This window comes from Thalia democratica, chromosome 2 (assembly GCF_965202585.1).
Source record: "Thalia democratica chromosome 2, ktThaDemo2.hap1.1, whole genome shotgun sequence".
NCBI lineage: Eukaryota > Metazoa > Chordata > Thaliacea > Salpida > Salpidae > Thalia > Thalia democratica.
Window position 1 is genome coordinate 49,602,286 of NC_139166.1, and position 16,811 is coordinate 49,619,096.

Below are 16,811 nucleotides of genomic sequence, written 5' to 3' on the forward strand. Positions count from 1 at the left end.
TATTCGTTCTTGTTAGATATATCTAACAAAATTTAAGTTTCAATACTTTTTATTTAAGTTTAATAGTTAAACTTCCAAACTTGGGTTTAAGTATGTAAATACTTTATCTTGTAATAAAAAGAATTTTGAAATTAAAATTTTTAAGGTTAAAGTTTCCTTAAATTCGTTGTTTTGCTACACAGCTTTTTTAAACAAATTAAGCTTATTTGAAGGTATCAACTGGAGTATTGATTACAATTTAAGCTGTTGAATTAAACTTTTATTTTGCTGAACAAATCAATAAATTAACTTTCATTAAAAAATAACAACCTAGATCTTGTCCGTTAATATATTTTGACATTAAATAAGATTAATAAGGTAAGTTTTAAACTATAAAAAAAACCTAAAAACTAAATTTTTACATTTTCTTAAAATAGCTATACTTTCAGCATTTTTATTTAGCATTTAATAAAGTCAACATCACTTGAAAACGACTATAAAAACAGACGGAAAAAATATATCGATCAAAAAAATTTGTACTTATAAGTAAAAACGTTAAAAACAGTTCAAAACACTCATCATGGAAAATTACAATTCATTAGAAGCTCAAGTAACAACAAAAAACATATTTTACAGGGTTATTACAAAAAACTGATTATAATCTGAATCATATTGTTAACTTATATACAAATAAAATAGTGCAAGTTTAAAAGTTGGCAGATGGCTGGAACGACCGATATAATTGGTGCGTCGCAAACATTTGTTTACAAAAACTCAAACTGACACGCGTCAGTCGAACATGCCGCGCAGCGATTGGTGCAGATCCTTGTCACGTGACTTCAACTGCTGCTGCATCGCTCTGAGTTGCTTCTCAACAGCATGTCGCACTTTAGGGTCGAGCTTTATTGCCTTGGTGAAGTCCTCGCAACATTCGCGCTCGTTCAATAGAATGGAGTGAGCCTTGCCTCGCTTAAAATACGCCTTCACGTTGTCCTGAAGATGAGACTAGTTTAAGGTGTTTTGAGTGTAAGTCAAGTCAAAACTTTTGTAATTTTCAAGCTAATTTTATTGGAAACAAGTAACAATTATTTCTTTTTTTTGATGTTTTATAAAGGTTTTTTTTTTTATACAGTATAAAACGCTAACTATTTTAAAGTTGTACTGGTTGCATAAAACAATTTTTTTAATAATAATAATCTTTAAAAGCGAATTTAGGTTATACTACTTTTTTATCTCTTATTTGTATTTTTTAACAAAAACTTTTAATACAACTAAACCATTTTTAAATTAACTCAGTTTATAAAAATACTTCTAATTAACAACCAGTTTTAATTTTGAGGACTGTTAAGGACTAAAGGGACAAATACATAAAAATTTTAAATTATAAAATAAATAATTTAATAGTTGATAACAGTGGCGTCGCGTGGTATTTTTTTTAGGTGGTGCAGAATTTAAAAAAAAATCAATTATTTTAATAAAAATTTATTTTTACTGTCAAGTTTGAAAACAACTGAACTTTTGCTACACCTGAAGATAAGCTTTGCTTTTAAGGGCATAGGGGGGATAAAACACTTTTTTACAATTTGATCTTATTTTATGTAGTTTTCACTAAGCTACAAGATGCTTTTTACAGATTTTAAAAATTCAGTACATGTTTTAAGATATAGCCGGTCAAAGTCAAAGGCAACAAAAGGTTCATAATGGGAGGCACAAACTAAAATAGTGTTTAAAAAAATGTTTTAACCCCCCCCCCCCCCCCCTCCTCCCCTTTATGCCCTTAACATCTACTTTAGAATTATTTTACTGAAATTACTTTATACAGTTTTAATTTAACTACAAGTCATCTTTTATCAATATTAAAAATTCATAAAAATTTTTGAGATATGGTAATTCACAGTCAGAGGTACAAATGAATCCTTATTTTTATAATATAAACTCAAACAACAAATAAATCAAATCACTAAAATCATATCTTTTTTTTATAAGTTGGCCTCAAAATCTTTAGATGTTTCTTTTATAAAACAAAAAAAATTCCTAAATTAGATATTTAAAACACCAAAAAAAAAAGTTATAACAAAAGTTTTTTTTTTGTATACTTAAAAATATATATTGATACTTAAAAATTTAAAACTTCTCTTCATCAAAAGTATAAAATTTTATAAAAATTAGGATGAAAAAGTTTAATTAAAAATTGTTTTAAAAATGATGGAGAATATAGGTTTTCTGTAAAATTGTATTTTTTGCTGTTTTGGTTTGCTCCTTGTATAATAAATCATTGTACTCTCTGGCTTTGACTGGTTGTAACTAAAAGTTTAATTGGAAATTTCAAGTTTATTAAAGAGTAACTATTAGCTTTCTGAAAAAGTTAAAATAAGGACAACATGTAAAAAAGTGCCTATACACCCTCCCCCCTTACCCCTCATTAATTTGCACATTTTTTTTACAAACATTAAAATTTTTATAAACTTTTTTTCTAACTTTAATGTTTTTTGTTGGAGTTTTAAAATTCAATAGTTTTTTAAGGGTATCTTTTCTTTACATAATTTTAATTTGTTTTTCATTTTGATGACAGTATTTTTGTCAGGAGCTCAACTTTTTTAAGTTTAGTTGTGAGGCTGTTGAACTTTTCATGAATTTTAAAGATAACTTATAAATATGTAACCATTATAGAAGTAAAAATTTGGTTAGTTAGTTTTCATGTGGCCATAGGAGTAAAACACTTATTTTTTAATTTTAAATAAGCTTGTTATTTTCAGAGTAAAAATTAAAACTGCTTTAGTCAGCCTGAATATTTTTCTAATTTGGTCTGTTTTAATTTATCTTGGGTCATCTTGAGTTTTTAACATTTCTAAGTTATCCTGATTATGAGGCAAGGCAACCATGTTTCAACAATTTTATCTAAATTTTTTGCTTTGTTTATGAAAAAATTAAACCAAAAGTCATATAAAGTAGAGGTTGACTAAATTTTCCTAAAATGTTAAACTACTCTAAGTAATCAAAGTTTCTAAGTTAAGGCTATTTACTTTATTTAAATATGTGATTGTTTAAATAATACTATTTTTTATTTAATATAAACCTAAAATATTTTTCTGTAAGAGTGAACTAGAAGTTTATAATAAACTTCTTAATTCTTTTTTTTTCAGAACTTAAATTTTATTATTTATTTTATTAACTTTATGATAACAATAATCAGTTATAGTTAAGTTTATGTATGGAGATTAAAATAAAAAATCAAATTTTTAAGACTTTGGTGATTTAGGGTTTTTATCTTTTTTTCAAAATATGCAATTTATGACAAATCTTTTAATAGAAGTGTTCTGTTAAATTTAAAAAATCATGTGGGTACATAAACTCAAGTTTAATCCTTTGCAGTAGCTTAGCTTTGTTTTTATTTTATGCTTACAATAGCTTGTAGATGATACTTAAGCAGTCCTGTTTTAGGGAATTTTCAACTTAGCTTACTTACCGCAAGATATTGATTTTGCGGTAATTCTTGAAGAAATTTTGCTTTTTTGAGTTCATTTGCGGCAGTCAGCTAAGAGTTTGCGGCAGTGAAGTGGGCAAAATGGTCGTTTTCAAAACTGAAGTTTTAAAAGAGATTTCGTTCAAAAAAATAACGAAAACGTTATAGATACTTTTTTTTTTCTTACAAAATTTCAAGGTGGTGCAGTTGCGGCAGTGCAACACCCCACGCGACGCCCCTGGTTGATAACCTAAAGCAATATTTTCATCGCTTTATTATCTAATTAAACCATAATAAAAGTAAGTAATTAGTTTAACAACTACAAATACTTACTTTTATGCTGAGAAAAACTCAGTCAAATACTTAAATTAAGCACTAAAGAATAACACTTGCTTATTGAATGATAATAACAACACTAGTTAGCTTAAAAGGAATTATTCGAATGTCTTATAACTTTACAAAGCTAAAAACAATTACAATTTAAAAAAAAATCAACTTCTAACTATATTTTCTGATGCATAAGTTTAATATTACATTATGTTAAAGTTACTTGTTCACAGTACAAAATCAAATCTAATTGGCACATATTTTTCATCTACTTTTTCAAACACACCGATTTTTGAAAACTATTTAAAGCGACCTACTGCTATTACGCTTAAATTTTATCTCCTGTGAGAGTATGTGCCATAAAATACGCTAAAACAAAAAACTAACGGCTCCCTCAACTTTATCTAACACTTCGGTGCATATGTGTATGCAGGTGGTGCAATCGCCTCCGTTCAGTTTGCACTGCGCGTAGTTCAGCATCAGCGGTATCTGCTGCCGATCCATCGATACCCACTTTTCTGTGCCCGGTCGCTCCTGCGGTATATTTAATGTTGAAAACAATACTTTGGTAACATTTACTATTTTTGTTAAAGTTGTGAATTTGAAAAAAAACATGTTTAAATTATAAGATACTATTTAACTTTTTCTACACATGAACTATTGAATCAAGAAAAGTTAAATTTTAGTTAGTAAGTCTTTATCCCAGTGTTTAGCTTGAAAGCTGTTTTTTACAAGTTATAAAAACATAAACAACTTAGTTAAGTAACTTTTACAGTTAATGTACTGTCAAACAAGATTGACTGGTTACAACTCGCAAGTTTTGACCCAAGCACCAGGGTTAATTTAGCAGGTTTTTTGAATCTTCACAAGCTTTATTTCAATATTGTAAATAGTTCAGTAGCTGAAAAGTGCAAAACTTATGATTACTTATATTTTTTTTTAATAACCTTCATTTGTAGATGTTTTAAACAGCTGATAGCCTTCTTATAAAAATTTTCAGCTTCTTTTATATTTCCTTCTTTGAAATTTGTGTTTCCTTGTAGGTGAAAACTGTATTGTAAAAACTTTTTGAGAATTTCTTTTTACTAAGCGAAAAACAAGAAATTATTAAGCTTAAGACTACTTTGGAATGTTTTCGATCATCTCTGCTGTGTCCATCTGCCACAACTCTTTTTCGTATTCGTTGTTTTTGTGTACCTAAAACATTTGTTAATATTTATGACATGCGACGTTTTTTAGATTGAAAATAACATGTGCAAAACATATAATTTATTAGAGTTAATTAAAAAAATTTCAACTTTTATTTTTAGTACACGGTCGTGCTTAATTCTCATTTAATAAAAGTTTTGCTTTAAAAAACTTTTTTAGGCTATTAAACTACTTTTAACTAGTGTTTTACAAAAAGATCCAAATCTTAGAACTTAAATTATCTAATAAAATAAAATTAACTACTAAGCGATTTTAATTAATTGTGAAAAAATCAAAACCAAACATTGTATTGAAGTTATAGTTTAAGTGCACTTTGTACATCTTCTAACGCTAAATAAAATCAATTATACTATTCAAAATTAACTTTTAATCTGTCTAACAAACCAACATTTTTTTACTATAATAGCTAAATTAAATTTTACAGATTATTAAAACGTCGTATACCTAACAATGATCTAACTTAAGTGAAAAACGTATTGAAAAAAGAACATTTTTTCTGTTTGAAAAATAATCCTAGTTTAATAATCCGTTCAGCAGTGAAACAAGTTACTATCTGAGTTTGTAATAAATATTTTTCAATGAAGAACACTCTTTAAAATTTTTATTATGATAATAGCTAGATAAAATATTAAACTAAAACATTTGAAATGGAAAAAAAAATTATCTAAGCTTTATAAGAATTATATAATTTCAAAAAGGGTGATAACCTGACATAAATATGTTTTAAGCATTAAGCATAAAATTAACACTTTAGAACAGGGTTTCCAAATCAGGGGTGCTCGCACCCTTTGGGAGTGCGAGGCAGCATCAAAGGGGTGCGAGATGGCTTTAAATTTAGTTTGATAAATAAGGAGATTTTTATTCAAGTTGGGCGACTGTAAACCGAAATATTATTTACTAAACAAAACATAACTATCGATTTGTAAAGCTAACAAGCTATTCAAACCATATAAAAATGAGTTCAGGATGAGGAGCAGAAAAAAATATCTTAAGTGTTTTTAAAGCTAATTTTGAAATTTACACTAGTTATTATGTACTTTACATGTACTACGAGGGGTACGAGAACAGATTAAATATTTTAGGGGTGCGGGGCATCAAAAAGGTTGGAAATTACTGCTTTAGAATAACAACAGTTTTACTTAATAACAATCATCATAAAATATTTTAAATTAAAAACACCTACTTCAATAACTTCGAATTCAAAACAAAGGTCAGGTTGATTTTCTTTCATTTTATCGAGATCCGGGTATCCGCATGTTTTCAGCTTCAATGCGTTAAATCCACAAGTGTGCGACTTATGTTGATCTTTACCTGAAATATTTGCATCAGTTTGTGAAACTAAGTTCAAGTATTAGTTTTACGTTTTAATTTAGCAGAAAATATTTTAAACTTTGGGCTGTTACTATTCGAAGCACAAAAAAGCCTGAGCTAACAGCTTTTGCTAGTATAATTTATAAACTATACTATACATCTATGTGTATATTTTTTAGAAAGATTAGTCTTTTTCTGTTTAAACGGCTTAGGTTTTGTTACTTGGTAGAAAGTTACACAAAAAACAAAAATTAATTGTCAAGTAGAAGCAACAAATTTTATTTATAGTTTATATTTGATACCATAACATATAGCTTTTAAGATTTTTAACTGGTCTGAATTATAAAATAATAGCTTGAGTGAGTAGTAATCATGTAAGTAAAACAAAATTTTATATGTAGACAACTTTAAAACAGGCCAACATTTATTGTTTAAGCGTTTTTTTGTAGTGTGTGTCAGTTAATCTATTAAAATACAATTAACCGCCACATAACTAATAATTGACATTAGTTTTAGTAATCACAGCACATTAATGACTTATAGCAATAATCATTAAATACTTGTTTGTTAGAACACCTTCAATCCTTAAATATAGTTGAGCAAACTAATTAAATTTTAACGATAAGCGAGTAAATTTTGTTAAACTATTTAAATTTTGATAAACTGTTGTTTAAAAATACTAAGCTATTTTCATGTAAAATATCTAAAATAGTCGTCATAAGTTTAGAAATATTTTTTAGTTGTTTAATTTGTTACCACAAATTAACCAGGTATTATTACTAAACAAAAAGTGAATTAGATAAAATTAGTTGTAAAACTTAATTGGTAAAGTAGCTATCAAAAAATAAAATAGAACAAGTTACAAGAAAAAAATACTATATGATGTGTTTTGTACTTTGAGCAGATGTTTTGAAACAATACTCTAAGAAAACGTCCTTTTAAATGCGGTCCGCTTTCTTCCATAAATGAATATAGATTGTAAGTCACAGTTAATTTATAATTTGAAAAATTATTCTAGATAAAACTAAAAATATGGTAAAATTGCTTTATTTTTTAAGAATATTAACAAAAAAGTGAATAAAACACAAATATTTTGTTATTATCAATGTTTATAATAGGTATATAAACCTGAAATGATTAACAAACAATTCACAATGTTTCTTTTAAGAGCATAATTCTTTACTAAGTCATGTAAGTAAATGTTGACATTTTAAATGATTCTAAATTAAACTTTAGCCTGTAATTTTTCCATGTGAGAAATAGGCTAAATAATAAGCACAAACCAGAGTGCATATCACGAAGGTTCTGTGATACCAAAGGATAGTCAATCACCTGTGATTTCGGACAGTAAAACCTGGAAACTTCGTTCAGTTGCATCGTTTTCACGCATGACTCCCAACATTGCAACTTGAAATTTTTTCCGATCAACAGCTCAAAAGCCTTCCCAAGGTTTTTGCTATCATCAACCAAATTCTCCTGCGTTTTTTTAGTTTTGAGTAATTAGTTTTCAAATACAGAGATAACAATAAAGGTTGAAAAACTTTAGACAATAGTCATTTAGTTGATTTAGTTTATTCAGTGGTACAACACATGAAAAATATATTTGATTATAAAAATAACTGTTTTAAAAATAAACATTTTATTTTGTTGTATGTTTTATCATGTTATAAGAATCAAAATAGGTAAGTTCACACAATGGCTATACCAAAAATGTTTGAAAAATTAGGCAAACAGTTAAAAAGATTTAATCCATGGTGTTTTAAGGCAGTGTTTCTCAAAATATTCAGTGCACCCGTGCACAGAAGTGTGCAAGATTTTTTACACAAAAAAATTTTTGAATATTAAATAAATATAGGTAACTAAATAAAGTATTAAATTTTATTGAAACTTAATTCTTTTATTTTAAATATATAGTTTAAATACTGTTGTGTTTGGTGTTGAAGAAAATCTACAAGAATATTTTAAAGTCTTTAAAATAAATGTTTTATTTTAATTTGCAAAATGTGTTTTCAATGTAGCGGGCAAGAGATTTCCGCTTAACTGATCAGATCTAGCCCAAACGCTGCCCACCCCTTATATAAACCGTAGCTAGCTTTAAAAAGTTAAAGAACCAATGCTTTAAAGTGCAAGTTATTAAAATTTTGAATGGCTTTGTACATTTTGAAAGACTGAAGAAACGTTTTTTTTTAACTAGTTAAATATTAAACATTTTAAATATTACTAAGACCAGGAACGTAGCTTTAGTGCTATTAACTTTTTCAAAAAAAATATTCTTATTTATTTTATGGTTTAATATATTCGTTTCTTTTAGTTATAGATACATTTTACAAATCTAAACCAAATCCACTTTTTTAAGAAAACGACTAAAGTGTTGCAGATTCGTTTAAGCAATGTCACTTTTTCGAAATAAATTTAAACAGTTTTGATAATTAAATCAGGTGGTTAGTATTTAACTAATTTGTGAATTTAATAAAAAACCTCTAAACCACGATTTAACTTTTGATTTTAGTTCAAAGTCTGATAGAATTCTATTAACAATTTGTTTTTTCTTTATGTTTAAAATTTAAATTTTTGAAATCTTTTAACTAGATAAGTAATTTTTTTTTTTAATTTGGATTTCTAGTTCAAAAATTATGAAAGTAGATATTTTCTTAGTTTTTTTTTTTTAGTTGATGATAAAAATATTTTAATTTGTAAAATGTATTTTTTTGTCTCAAAAAAAAAACATATATGTTAAAAGTTAATTAAAATTTCACATTCTATATAAACAAACTGATAATTTATATTTATTTTAAAAGTTTCTTTTATTTAAATTTTAAACTTTAACTTGTAAATCTTTATACATAAGTGTTTTAAAAGCAAAAAATAGTAACTTAATTTTTAAAAAGAAAAATTTATTAGGTAAAATTATTTTTTCTGGCATATTATTGAATTTATGTAAAGACTAAAAAACTATACATCTAAAAAAAAGTAAAACCGAAGTTTCATTTTTGTTATTACTTAAAATTTTTAGTTTTTACTTTATTGCAATATAATTACAAATTTTAAATTATTACTTTTTAATAATTTAATTGAATTACAGTATTGGCCTAGCTACATATACTAAATGTGTATATTAATCATTATATTTATTCTGTTTAGATGTAAGTCATTTTTGATGTAGATAAATAAACTTATATCAATAAAAGTCTTATTAAGATTAAGTGATAATCAACTTAAATAAAGAATTTAAGAATTTTCTGATTATAATAACGCTTGTTGTTATCAAGTTTAAATTAAGTCTAGGACCTTTAAATGTTAAATTCTATTAAATGAAGTTTTTATTATTCAGTTTATGTAACTTCAATGATTCTTAAATTAAAATAAAGTTAGTTAATACAACTGTAATACATTTGAAGTTTTACAATAGTTTGCAATCATTAATACTTTTATAACCTATTGTAAATAAAACCGTTAGAGATGTTTACCTCATTTTGTTCATTACTTATGTAAGTTTTGAAGTGAAATATTACTTTTGATCCATCACATAGTTGACTTACATTCAAATCACCACCTGTTTTTACTACTTCTTTTCTAATCTCAAGTTTTTTAAGGCTATTCATTATTTTACAAAATTATACTGAAAAATAACATGCACATCATTGGTTTTTATAACATAAATTTTTCTTTTTGAATGCTTTACAAAGTCATTGTAAAATTCTAAAAAGAGAACAATATTAAACATAAATCAGCAGTATAAAACTATTCAAGTTAAGAAAAAAAAAGTACATTATTAAAAACAAAATTCTGACACACAAGTTAACACAAATCATACACTTCTTATAAGTATTTAAAACCAAAAAAAATTTCAAGAAACTTTAATAGAATTTTTATACTATATTTTTAAGACACACAACAGGAACATAACACAATGTGTTTCAAATATTTCCCTCTATTTCTAATAATTAATATAATTTTAATAAAAATGATTGCTTTAGTTAATCAAAATCCATGGACTCTTCATGTTCATAATATGGGTGAGGCCTAGAGTTGGAGTCAGTTGCTAACCGTACAGTAGGCGGAGGGACTGAGTCTTCAGCAATATCAACAAAAGAATCTTCAGAATCTGAGTCTTCATCACCCAGGTCCCTTTCCTCGTCTGTTGACTCATTGAAGTCCATTTCATCCAGGAAAACTTTAGGTGACCCTTTGCCTTTCTTCTTTTTAGGCTTCTCAGCTAGATCTGGGCTGGCAAAAGCAGCAGCAACACCTTCATTGACCTCATTTTCAAAACCACCCATTGCAGAGTCTAGTTCTGAGTTGCAGGCTTGTTGCACTTGCTGCATATCTTCTTGCTGTTGGTTTTCATCCTGATCTCCCCAATTAATTTTGAACCTAGTGACTCTTGGGGCTGAATCTAGTATGTTTCTGTGCAACTTTTCAAGAATAGGTTCCTGTGGAGGCTCTTCACGCAGCTCAGGCTCCTGGTATTCATTATTCACAAAATAACCAATTCTTACAAACTCATGTGAATGGTAAGAGCAGGTGATGATACACACTGTAACTCCAACAACTTCTTGTTTGGGAATTAAGTTGGGCTTTGGTGGATCTGCTGTAAAAACAAACTTGTGTCTCCCTGAAGGTACTGGGCCAACAAGAACAGAATCAAGTGTTTGATCAAATCTCTCATCTTTTGATGAGCCTACATAGATTATTTTCCATTCAAGATCGTCCTCTAGGTTCTCCACACAATCAAAAGTAATTTGAAATTTTAAGGGATCAGAAAACATTGCAGGATTGTCTTGTACTTCAACACCAACAATTTGAATTTTTGCCATGCTTTATTTTTTAAAGAAAACCTGAAACAATATTTTATACTTTTCACAAAAAAATATATTATAGTAATGATCATAAACATCTAAGAAATTTATTTAATTCTTTCTTAAGCTAACAATAATTAATAGTTAAATAATAAGTTATTTAGATATTAGATAAAATTCTTATTAAGCTATGTTGTCAGAATTAACACCAATAATTTTATGTGTTAAGGGAAAATAAAACAATATTTTATCATATTTATTTCTATCTAGACCATTTTATTATGTTATTAAGGTGCATTTTAAAAGAATTTTTAATGCAAGAAATTAGGCTTTGTTTGTTCTGCATATGATATTTTTTATATCTAACTAAAACATAAATTGATATAATATGATTGAAAATAGGTATAAAAGAAAATTTCTAAACAATAAGATATATGTATTAATTAAAATATCATTTAGATGTTGATTTAGCTTGCATTCCAATTTGACAAAAAAACTTGCTATGCAAAACTTTACTACTAATTTTTAAATATAGTGATACTTGTAAAAAAAACAACCAATACATACACAAGTTGCAACTTTTTCATCTTTAATTTTCATGGAGCTTAAAATAAACTAGAAAAAATATTTTATAAGGGTTGCCATTCTTTAAGACCCAAAATACCAGCCGGAGTGATCAAAAACTAGCTTTAGTTGGTTGTAGTTAATCAGAAAACTGGAAAATAAAGAATAGGAATCAAAAAACAAAAATAAAAAAATCATCAAGCTTAAATACCCAAAACACAAAAGCAACATCAGAAGAACAGTTGTGTAGAAAAAATATAGTTATTACAAATAGCATGAGATTTAAGAAAAAACCCAAGCTAGCCTGAATTTTGCAAAAAAAAATCAAATGAGTCTGAGGTAACTTTTTTTTTATAAGTCATACTAGACTGAGCTACCCTGTGTGTGTGTGTAACTATACTAAATAAAATATGGAGCTAAAAATTGTGGGAATCTGATTTAATTTTACCCTTTTTGTTTAAATCCAATTATCAAAAGAAACTCAGAAAATCAACAGGGTTGCCACTGGTTTGAAGGAAATTTTTTCCAGGTTTTTAAAAGTACATGTTTTTGGGTTTATTTTTAGTTTTAAGTTAAGTTTTAGGTTAAAAAATGTGTTAAGTAGTATAACACCATTGAAAAGATACTGTAAAGCTACTTTAATAAAGTAAATTATGATGATGACAATAAATGTTATCTATTTAATTTTATGTTTTTTGTGTTAAATCAAATTTTGCTAGTTATCATGTAAAAATTGGTTTTCAATTCAAAATTTCAGGCTTTAGATTTTATATTAAAAAAAATAGGGATGCACAACAATTCAAATTCTGACAAACTCTTAATTTTTTTTTATAAATGGCCACAACTTATGAAAAAATTGTATTTAAAAAAATGAAAAATAAGCATGTAGGTATAATTGATACTTACTCACCATTTTTTTTTTGCAAAGTTTTGAATACTTTCAAAGATTCGCCTAAAATAAGTTTTAAAGTATACTCATTCTTAGTAATTTTTAAATTTCTCTTTTAATAATTTTTATTTTCAGTTTATTTTAAATATTATAATCTTATTAAAAGATCTACAACTACTTTCTTTATTTAGAAAAATTCTTGATACTTTTCAAGATATGGCCTATTAAACATTTCTTAAGAATTTGAGTTGTCGGAGTTTGAATTGTCATGTAACCAAAAAATAGATGGTTTTTAATAAAACTTAAGCTTTTTTTTTTATTTGTGTATTAAAAAGATTTAAGGGCATAGGGGAGGATAAACACCCTTTTTTGGTTTTTGATCTTATTTTATATAGTTTTTACTAAGCTACAAAATGCTTTTTACAGATTTTAAAAACTCAAAATAGTTTTTGAGATATAGCCAGTCAAAGTCGAAGGCAACAATAGGTTCCTTATGGGAGGCGCAAACTAAAACAGCAAAAATAGACTATTTCACTAAAAATCTATCTTATCCTACTTTTTTTGAGATAACTACCTCAAACTTTCAGGAAATGCTCATTGATATATTTAGAAAATTCTGTCAGAAGGATTTTTTTAAAAATAAAAAAATAATAATTTTATACAAAAAATAAACAAAAAAATAAACAGTTTTTTTTTGTTTTTTTGTTATAAAACTTTTACTTTTTAATTTTTTTAAATTCTGTTCCAACAGAATTTTCTAAATACTGCAAGGAACATTTCCTGAAAATATGAGGTAGTTATCTCAAAAAACGTAGGAGAAGATAGATTTTTAGTGATTTCTAGTTATTAGCCGTTTTAGTTTACGCCTCCCATAAGGATCCTATTGTTGCCTCCGACTTTGACCAGCTATATCTCAAAATTTATTTGGAATTTTTAATCTCTAAAAAGCATCTTGTAGCTTAGTAAAAACTATATAAAATAAAATCAAAAACCAAAAAAGGTGTTTACCCCCCTATGCCCTTAAACACTATTTAAGGAAGAAATAATGTAAAAACTTGACAAAAGTTGATTAAAAAAATTAATTTAATCAATTAAACTATCTTTTTTTTTTGTTTGTGCCTTCTATAAAGAACCTATTGAGCTCACTGACTTTGATTGCTTACATCTCAAAAATTAATTAGAATTGTGTTAAGTGGTTAAATAGTGGCCGCTGGTTTTATAAAATTACTTTAGTTTCTGATTTTCTTCCAAGTTTTCTTACTTAATTAACATTACTGAAAAGATGCTTAGTGTTACTTTGTATGAGTTTTCAATAAAAATACAATTAAAAAAAATCTTTTTTTGTATTGCTTTCTAATCTAGAACTAATAATTTTAGTGTACAAATGATCAAATTCAAGGTTTTTTTAAAAAGAATAGTTCAAATTCAAGGTTTTCTATTGATTTTAGTTAAAAATGTCAGGTTTTTTTTTTTCAGAAAGAATCAAATACAAGGTTTTTTCAGATTATTTTTGCCTTATAATTTAAATTCAATGTTATTTTGGGTTAAATGAACAACCTGCTGATAGTTCAGGTAAAAATGTACAAAATACAATAAACTTATAAAAAATAACTTGGACCTCCTATGTCCTTAATCAACTTAAGGATTTTTATAAAAACATAATTTATAAGAGATTATATCACAAAAACAATCCTTAAATTTAGAACAAATGCCCATACTAGCCTGTTTTTTGCAAAAATAAATTAAACAGGCCAGAGCTTTGAAAAAAATGCTGATATTTTTAATTTAAGACTAGCCTGAGGTAATGAAGGATTAAATTTTAGGTAAAACAACTATGTACTCGTATTTTTTTAATTAAAAAGATTGAAAAATACTAAATTAAAAATAAATATTTACAAATTTTCTTGTATTAAGCAGACCAAGAGATGGAAATTTCTAAAAAATACTAAACATTCATATGTTATATTTTTTTATTTGAATAATAGTACTAACAACAATAAATTCAGCTCCTTAAGGGCATAGGGGGTTTTACTAAAAATAACATTGGATGTTATATGAAATCATACAAAGTACAAACTACAAGCCAGTTTTAATAAAATTAAAAAATCTTATTTAACTTTTGAGATATTGTACTTTTTATAAAAAGTTTCCAATACAAATCATTGGACCGCAAATTTTTTGAGGTCAACTTTCTCGGAAATTTAAAAAATCACTAAAAATCTATTTTCTCCTTCATTTTTTGAGCTAGAGACCTCAAACTTTCAGAAAATGTTTCTTTTGTAATTTAAAAGACTTTGAATGTTGGAATTTGAAAAATATTAAAAAATTTAGACAAAAAAAAAGTTGTTTTTTTTTCAATAAAAATTTTATTTTTTTAAATTCCAAAAATTCCTGTACTCAATCTTTTTAAAATTTAATAATACACTTTCTGTGAAAATTTGATTGCTTAAAAAATGAAGGAGGAGATAGATTTTTAGTGAAATGGTCTTTTTTTTTGCGTTTTTAGTTTGCGCCTTCCATTAAGAACCTATTGAAGTCACAGACTATGATCGATTATATCTCAAAAAATACTTTGAATTTTTAAAAGCGGTTAAAAATGTCTGATAGCTCAGATAAAACCCTATAAAATAAGAACAACTTGTAAAAATCAAGGTTACACACCATGGTTACCTTTTAACATCTTGTCCAGGAATAACTGGTGAAGGGTAAAAAATTAAACCAGTAATTTATGAGTAAAAAGTAATATAAAAATAGGAAGAAATTACTTTTCAAATTTTTGTCAAGTAAAAAATATTAGATTAGTTAAAGAGAAGCCCTGGCATAGATCATAAAATATTTTTTTCAATAGCTGCAAAACATTCTAGAAAATGTAAAATAAGTTTGAACCTGGTATAAACTTGACTAATAATAGAATAATTGTGAAACAAAGTTATATACCTTCTTTGAAAATTAAAAGCTGTAAAATAGCTATAGAACAAAATTTTAAGATTAAGAATTAAAGCTCAGTATGTGGTTGTAATAAAAATAGATGTAACAATAATTTTGTGTATAAGTATAATGTATATAACAGGGTTGCCACTAGTTTTTTTTTCAAAAACTTTTCCAGGTTTTCCAAATTTCTTCCAGGTCTTTTAAAGTACACACTTTTTGGTCTACTTTAAGTTTAAGGTTTGAAGCTTTGTCAAATAGTATAAAAACATTGAAAAGATACTGTAACGCTACTTTAAATGTGTTTTTTAATAAGAAAGTTTTTGATGATGACAAAACTTTTTTATTTATATGATGGATTTTTTGAGTTAAATCAAAATTTTGCGACTGAACATGTGACAAATGTTAAATTTCCAGGTTTTTTTTTTGTATAAATAGTCAAATTTCAGGTTTCCAAGTAAAGTGGCAACCATGTTATAAATAAAAAGAATTAATCCATCATACATATGTTACTTTCTGATATTTGTTTGAAAATAATGCTGGAAACATTACTTAAGATAAAAAATTAGTTTATTTCAGAATCTGATAGAATTTTAGTAAAAATTTGTTATACTCAGGAAAACTGATGATAAAAAATTTCTATCAATAATATTTGAATTTTTTTTAAACTATAAGGTTTACTTAGATGCTTTAAATCTTTTTTACACTCTACTAGTTAAATACTTTACATTATTATTTTTATTAGTTAGAAACTTATCAGTTAACTTTTTTTTGTTGATTATGCTTTAAATTCACTAGATTATATATTTAATAAAATATTTAAATAAAAAAAAAAAATTTAATAAAATACTGTAGTTAAACAATAACTCATTAAAAATTCAAATTTGCTTAACATTTAGTATTAAGATTATTTGAATGATGTTTATTATTAAGTAAATTAAATGAATAACCAATCAAATTTATGTAAACAACCTCTCTCTGGCGCTGCTAGGCTCTACTAAATGATTTCCCAGAAAAACGTCGCGCGCAACCATTTTATCCTTGGTTTAAATATAAAAGAATATAGACCCTAATTATAAAAGCCTATATCGATTTTTTTTAATTGTTAGGTATAGTTTTCATTAATAATTTAAAAGATTGCAATTGAAGAACTGATTTTTATATTAAACTTAAATTATATGAACTATTCGTAAATACATTTTTTCTTGACATTTGTTTGTAATAGTTTTTTCAAATATATAAATTGCTATATGCTTTTATTTATTATTAAAGATTTTTTGTTTAGAAAACTTTCTTAGATTAAATTGTAAACTTATAAAATCTTAATAATTTTAGTAGACTT

The 16,811-nt window shown here is 25.9% G+C and overlaps 2 protein-coding genes across 2 annotated transcripts; both read right to left on the reverse strand.

Moving 5' to 3' along the window:
- Positions 1–419: 419 nt before the first annotated feature.
- LOC145829699 (AH receptor-interacting protein-like) lies at positions 420–9,903 on the reverse strand. Its single transcript, XM_082937556.1, has 7 exons — positions 9,757–9,903; positions 7,573–7,765; positions 6,162–6,289; positions 4,893–4,966; positions 4,717–4,819; positions 4,157–4,303; positions 420–972 (listed from the first exon to the last, which is right to left on the reverse strand). The coding sequence occupies exons 1-7, from the start codon at positions 9,889–9,891 to the stop codon at positions 769–771; spliced, it is 984 nt and encodes a 327-aa protein (XP_082793682.1). The 5' UTR covers positions 9,892–9,903; the 3' UTR covers positions 420–768.
- Positions 9,904–16,507, reverse strand: LOC145829700 (histone chaperone asf1b-like). Its single transcript, XM_082937557.1, has 2 exons — positions 16,442–16,507; positions 9,904–11,127 (listed from the first exon to the last, which is right to left on the reverse strand). Exon 2 carries the CDS (start codon positions 11,104–11,106, stop codon positions 10,267–10,269), a length of 840 nt encoding a protein of 279 aa, XP_082793683.1. The 5' UTR covers positions 11,107–11,127; positions 16,442–16,507; the 3' UTR covers positions 9,904–10,266.
- Between the last annotated feature and the right edge of the window lie 304 nt (positions 16,508–16,811).